The sequence below is a fragment of the Sceloporus undulatus genome, chromosome 11, assembly GCF_019175285.1.
Source record: "Sceloporus undulatus isolate JIND9_A2432 ecotype Alabama chromosome 11, SceUnd_v1.1, whole genome shotgun sequence".
In the NCBI taxonomy this organism is placed as follows: Eukaryota; Metazoa; Chordata; class Lepidosauria; order Squamata; family Phrynosomatidae; genus Sceloporus; species Sceloporus undulatus.
Window position 1 is genome coordinate 9,394 of NC_056532.1, and position 7,051 is coordinate 16,444.

Sequence of the window (7,051 nt, forward strand, 5' to 3'; positions counted from 1 at the left end):
AAAGGGTTTTGTTTTTAAATATCATTTCTCCCATTGAACGGCTTAGCTAAAAATATTTATCAGGGTGGGTTTAATACACACAAAGAAAAGAAAAAGACCCCCTCCGCACATATTTGAATGGCCAGAATTGCTTAAAATGTAGACGCTGGAGTGAAAGTATTGTTAATAGGCATTTGTAATGAGACAAAAGAACATTCTCCCTCCTGTTTCCCAGAGTTAGCAGGGCACAAAAGTGTTAAAAATGTGTAGCATTTATAAGGAATAGGGCACACACACACACACACACACACACACACACACACACAGAGGCAGAGATGCTAATGGCTTTTGCCTTGGTTTATAACCCAATTTCCATCCTTCGTTGCTTCCCTTTCGTAGCACTTAGTACCCCTGAAGAGCATCCAAGTCGTGAGAATCTGCATCCATCAGCAGACTCTGTGCAAATCTTGCCTTTTACGGCTATCAAATTCTGGCATGTTCTTTCATTTCATGACTAAGATTTTCCTTAAAAAACATGTTTCGCTGGGCGCAGGGCACCATCGCATTACGACTTTCCTTTTAAAAACCTGCCATAGGGCATCATCTAGGCAAATACTCCTTTGGCAGCCCAATAAAGTTTCTCTCTTTCAGGGCTTTGTCCACAGTTACAATATATGTATTGATCAACTCTTTCATTTCCTTTGTAAAGGGTTCAAATGTCTTCTGCCAGGCTCCCGACCGTTTGAAATTCCCGTCTCGGTTGTTTTCAACGCAGAACAGCCTGTCCTCCGTCACGGTGATGTTCAGAAATGCAACTATTTCCTTCAGCTTGGGTAGCAGAGCCTGTTTTAAATCTTCATAGTGGATGACCAGGAGGTGTTTGCCATATTTAAGCCAGTCCAGCACATGGGAGGCCCACCACGAAGCGTAGCTGTTCACAAACTCTGGCCATTCTATAGAGCGGGGAAGAAAATGAAGACGACTGACTTACGCATTTGTTAATTACTATGGGCCTGAACAGACAGGCCAAAATAAAGCTGCTTTGGGTCACTTCGGAGGTATGCTGTTTAAATGACCCATGCATCTTAAGAGTCCAGAAGCCGTGCCAAAGCCGCACTCTGGTCCTTAGGACTGGAGTGCAGCTTTGGTGCAGCTTCCGGATTCTTAGGGTGCATGCATCATTTAAACAGCATACCTCCGAAGTGACTCGAAGCCACTTTATTTTCACCTGTCTGTTCAGGCCCTAAAAGATGAAAGACAAAAGAAAGCTACAAGTTAAATAAAACAACTCAAGTAGCATAGTGCAGCCTTGAGGTAGTCAATAATGAATACTGTAGAAAGGAGGAGAGAGGGAGGAAAGGAGAAAGAAAGAAAGTTATCGCAGCCCCGCTTTCCTAGCCAGGTTGGGGCCGTGGCAACATCACGTTGTGGCCCTAATCTGGCCTTTCCAGGGCACAAAAAGGTGCTGCAACCTGAAAAGGATGTGATAGTCACAGCGCCGCAACTATGCAACATTCCTTTGGTGCGGCATCATATGTACGCAGCACCGGAGGAGTGCAGTGATGCGTGTACCGTATGGAGCGGCGCGCAGTATCACAGTGCCCTGGGGGCAGAGTTGGGGCATGCGTCGTGAGCACTCTACGCTCTGCTTCCGCCCTCATGACGGCCCAAAGTGCCAGTCTGTATAGGGCCTCATTCTCTTTAATACTGCTTTGCTTACCTAAATTCTAAAATCTGTTTCCATCCATGGACCACACTTGTCCTTTCCAGTTCTCCAAAATCCCCATTTATAGGCTTTGGTCCAAAACAAATAATCAAGTTTGAGACCACTTTAACTGCCCTGGTTCAATGCCAAGGAATCCTAGGAATGTTAGTTTTGTGAGACATGTAGCCTTCTCTGTCAGAGAGCTCACAACAAACTACTGATCCCATGTTCCCTAGCACTGTGCCAGGGCAATTAAAGAGGTCTCAAACTGGATTATTTCTGCAGTGTGTTTTGGGCCTAAATGTCAGGGATGTATTCAGATTAGTCAAAATCTCAAGCCAAGACTTACGTCTCTATCTTCAAGTCTCATGTCCTTGCAAGGGACTTTTAAGTCAAGACACACGTTGAGTATCAGATCTGGGAGTCAACTCAAGTCCTTGCAAGGTATTGTAAAGTCATGTCTCAAGCCTGAGAGCTAAAAAATAAGGAGGTGGGGTGCATTTCTCAGAGGGAACAGCAAGTGTATTAGGCAATGGACTTCAGGCAGGGGTTGAAGTCTGTTTGGCAGCCTGTCCTCACTGCATATCAGAGGAACCTGTAAACATTTCCAAAAGTGTTAGAAGCATCCTTCCACCTGAAGCACATTGCCTAACATATCTGCTGTTCCCTTCCAAGAAATGCATCCCACAGTTTGGGGCCAGGTCTTGCCTGCTGCTTGAAGCGAAAGGCACCAGTGAGTCAGGCCCAAGACAGACTGGCAGTAACCGGCGCCGATGGTGGTATCCATATGGTCTAGGGTTTGGGAGCGTGCGGTTGGTGTGCGCTCCCAAACCCTAGACCATATGGACACCACCATCATGGCGGTCCCCTATCCCCATGGGGGCTGGCATGATGATGCAAGTGCCGCGCCGTGTCTGTACATTGGGATGCTACGCTTGCGCCATTGATGCGCCACCACGCATCTTTTTGGTGTGGTTCGGCCGCTGCGGGGCTCCCTCTGGAGCTAAAACGAGCAGCTCCAGGCCGCCGTTTTGGAGCAGTCCGTCGAGCCCCTCAGTCACTAAAAAAATACACAAGACAAGTCAGTGTATCATTTTAAAAACTGTTTCCAGAAAAACGCAAACAATTTTGATTTGTTTAATTTATCTATTGAATTTATATCTTGTCTTTCTTCCACAGCGGGATCCAAGGTGATTCCCAGAAGTTTAAAAGGACATTGAGGTCCTTTACTCATGGCCAACCCCATTGGGTTCAGTTTGGCAATTCGGACACCCACCTGCTGCTGTGCCATGGCACCACTGTTGATTTGCCACCCACCACTCAACAACCACAGTTGTCCTCACATGTGAATACCTTATGTACATTCTCAAAAAATCACCCATGTCCTGTAATACAAAGAACGGTTTGCTTTATATCTGCTTCGATATACACATTTTTATTCTAGTTACCTTTGCTTTTCCAGTTCCGATCTGTGGCATATCCAAGGTGACCTGCGCATTTTCGATTGAATTCTGCCACCAGCGACTTGTAGGGATTCCGTATCAATAGGATGGCTGAATCAAACATTTCAATTTCCTTTTTGCCACTTTCATGCGTTTTGACGCAAATAGTTCTCCTACTTCTCCAGTGATCTTTTTCGCCTTTGAAACCTATATGGAAACATTGATGTACACAAAAGCATGATAGTCAGCATGTACAGTGGTCTGAGCGTTGGGCCACAGCTTTGGAGATCAGGGGTTTTATCCCCACTCAGCCATGGAGACTGGCTGGATGATTTTAGGCAAGTCACAATCCCATTCTGAACAAACCTTGCCATGATATTGCTACCTAAAGGATGCCATAAGTTAGGAATGAATGCGCATAACAACGTGTCATTTTGAGCCCTTCAAATAGACTTGTCACTGTGATGATCATTTGTTGGGGGTAAGTTCCAACACAAAGTAAATTATGTAAACTTTGGTGGGTTAGATAAAGAACTACAGAGCTTCATTTATATACCGCTTCATACTGAACTAACAGTGTCGAAGTGGTTTACAAATGTAAGCTAATTGCCCCCAACAATCTAGTTACTCATTTTAGTGACCTCCTCAGAAGGATGCAAGCCTGAATCAAGCTTGAGCCCTTTCGCTGGTAATGAACTCGCTTTGGATTCTGCAGAACCCCAGCCCTTACTGGCATGTTCATCAACTGCCTCCTTTTCATGCTTCCCCTCCTCATCAGAGAAGCTGTGGAACGTCTTGCATGAAGAAATTTAGTGAAGTTGGGGCTGGAGCAGATAGTCCAGGAAAGCATAGGCTGAGCCCGTCCTCACCTGGTTTGGTCCACCTGTCAGCGCAGGTATGAATAGCTGCTCAGACAATGGGCCCAGAACCAACGCACCATTCCATACCTTAATGTTCAATGATCCGTCTCATGTAGCTGATGTGGAAATGGGGTGCCTGGCTGCATCCAGATGACTAGGCACCCCCTTTCTGCATCAGACGTGGCAACTGGAGGGCTTCTTGGATGAATCACTGGGCATTAAAGCTAAGGAGCACCAGTGCAGGTGTACATAGCCTTGTTTTGCAGCAGGATTTCAAGGTCTTTTTTTAACAGTCAGGGCTGTTCGATAGTGGAACAAACTCCCTCGGAGTGTAGCGGAGTCTCCTTCCTTAAAGGTATTCAAACAGAGGCTGGATGGCCATCTGTCAGGGATGCTTTGATTGAGAGTTCCTGCATGGCAGAATGGGGTTGGACTGGATGGCCCTTCTTGGTGTCTCTTCCAACTCTATGATTCTATGACTGCAACTCCCAACATTCCTCACTTTTCTACAGGAAGGGCTGCACTGTGCTCTCCAAAGGTAAAAAGGATCCGTATATCAGCCAGCTTGGTTGATTCACTGCTCAGGCCAAGTTATCTGAAGAACTGCTGTCATGTGCATCTGTGTGCGCACACATGCGTGAGTAATGGCAAGAATCAATAATCCACAGACCTTTATTATAGAGGGTTCCATCGAAGTAGTAGCTCCCTGTGTAGAATCCTGTGGCATGTTCTATTAAGTGACGGACCCATGTGTTTCCAGCTCCAGGGAAGCTTGACAGAGCAACAAATGCTTTGGATTTTGTAGGGAGAAACCTCCGGTCAGTGCAGCGAGTATCTAAAACCAGATAGAGATGGTATTTTACTGTAATCACACCAGAAACAGCAATAAAGAGCAGTGAAATTCTTCGGTCTCCCAAGGCATTCCATCTCTGGCCTCAAGATGGTCATCTTGGGACAAAAAAAGCCCAAGGAGAAACTGATGGATAAGAATTCATCCAAACTCGGAATGCCTTCAGTTGCACCTCCACAGCAGCACTGGTGCAGTTTGACACCGCTTTATCTGCCATGGCTCAAAGCTATGGGATTCTGGGATTGGTAGTTTGGTGAGATGTAAATGTAAACCCAGCCTCGGAGGATGACAGTAGCAACCTCCCCCTAAAGAAACGTGCCGAGAAAATCCCAAGATAGAGTCACCGTAAGTTGGAAATGACTTGAAGACATACAACCACAACAAGATGTTTAGTTCCTCTTTCAGAGCGCTCTTGTGCCGCAACAAACTACAAACCCCAGAATTCCATAGGATGAAGCCAGGACAGCTAAAGCAGTTTCAAACTGCACCAAATCTGCAGCTAGATTTGTAAATGTGTCTCTTACCTTGCACTGGAGTCTGATAGACCAGTCGATAGTCCTCCTCCCTTGATATTTTGGCCACGCTGCTGGCATTCTGCGACACGATACAGAGCGACTTGTCTGAGTTGTTTCCTAATGGGAAATGAATGGTAGGGAAGCCACAGTGACACTGAGGTCCTCTGATAACTGCCAAAGGGAATTCCTAGCACAGAAGGAAAACAGTGGAGGGGAAAAAGCAGGACAACACCCATAAGGAACACAGCAGCCATCAGAAAGACAACGGTTCGAACAGAAACAAATGTGAGAACCTTGCATTCTTTTTCCTATGGGCAAAATGTGGCATGATCCCCTCCGCCAACCTGTCTAATACTGTCTACCTTTTGACTCCTCGCTTCCCAGAACCATCCCCTGCAAAAGTCACGAGCTTATTTTCTTCTTTACTGCCTGTATCTACTGCCTTCAATTGTATATTAAGGAGTTCTTTGAATCAAGAATGTCTATATTTCCTTGCATTTTTAATATCAAATTAGCTAATAGTTCAACATATCTTTTCTTATGCCCCATGTTTCCTCCCAATATCGGAGGTATTTAAACAGAGGCTGGATGGCTATCTCCCAGGAGTGCTTTGATTGTGAGTTCCTGCATGGCTGGGGGTTGGATTGGCCTCTTGCAGCTCTATGATTCTATGGCCCAGTACAGACGGGCACGTTGTGGCGATATTAGGGCTAGATAGGGCTGGGCGTCCAGACACGCCCATCCCTAGTGATGTCACAGGTGCGCACCGCCGTCCACACAGTGGGCGCCACAGCTGTGGCAACGCATACAGACGCCTGTCAGCAGAAGTGGCATCATAGGGCTGCACTCAGGGAGAAGCTAAGGATCTACTGGGACTAAGAGCCAAGGAGGACATATGTTAGGCTTGGTGACCCTTACATAAAATGGCAAAATCAAGGTTTGCCTTTTGGAATTTATATTTTTGGGAATGTTTTCAAGCTAGGGATGCTTGAATCCATGGATAAAGAATCCACGGCTATGACAGGCCGACTGTATTTATTATATTCATTGAATTTATACCACGCCTTGGGATGGGAACCAAGGCTGGATGGGATCCACTGTAACCTTTGAAACCCTGATTAGCACTTTTGAGATTAATGTGCGAATCGGAAAAGTCTTCTTCATTGTACCGCAAATTTTGCAATGCATTTCTTAGCTCCAAAGTGCCCGTATGAAGCAACACTACATTAACATTGAATAGAGTGGGGAAATTGTGTGTAAAAATAAATGTTAATGCTACGCTTTTAAAAATAAGCATGGCCATGGGGTCATCCTACAGAATCATGGGAATTGTAGTTTCCTGAGGCACCCACACTCTATGACTCCCAGGATTCCATAGGATGGAGCAACAGTGACAAGTGGTGTCAAGCGCCATTATTTCTACAGTGTACATACATGCTCACATAGTCAAGCAGAAATTCAAAACATTGGGTGGGATGGATTTATAACCACATTCATAAACACAGTTTCAATTTTTGAACACATTTTCTTACTGAATGCATATTGATAAATCCATGTTGTTTCAAAGTGCACATTTCTAAGTGAATTTTGTCCTGAAACAGAAATTTGAATAAGATAAAATAAACTTCTGCTCATCCAAAAGTGTAGCTGTGGATCTTGGCCCTTCTCCCCAGTTCTGAAATAACATTGTCAGGGCCATA

General features: G+C 45.3%; 1 protein-coding gene across 1 annotated transcript in view; it reads right to left on the reverse strand.

The window, feature by feature from the left end:
* Nucleotides 1-33: 33 nt before the first annotated feature.
* LOC121916963 (WSC domain-containing protein 1-like) overlaps nucleotides 34-7,051 on the reverse strand; it is a 13,520-nt gene continuing 6,502 nt past the window's right edge. The window contains exons 2-5 of the mRNA XM_042442555.1: nucleotides 5,361-5,538; nucleotides 4,657-4,821; nucleotides 3,133-3,333; nucleotides 34-932 (exon numbers count right to left, since the gene is read on the reverse strand). Of these exons, the coding sequence (XP_042298489.1) occupies nucleotides 580-932; nucleotides 3,133-3,333; nucleotides 4,657-4,821; nucleotides 5,361-5,538 (897 nt within the window). The 3' untranslated portion in view covers nucleotides 34-579. The remainder of the gene's footprint in view (nucleotides 933-3,132; nucleotides 3,334-4,656; nucleotides 4,822-5,360; nucleotides 5,539-7,051) is intronic.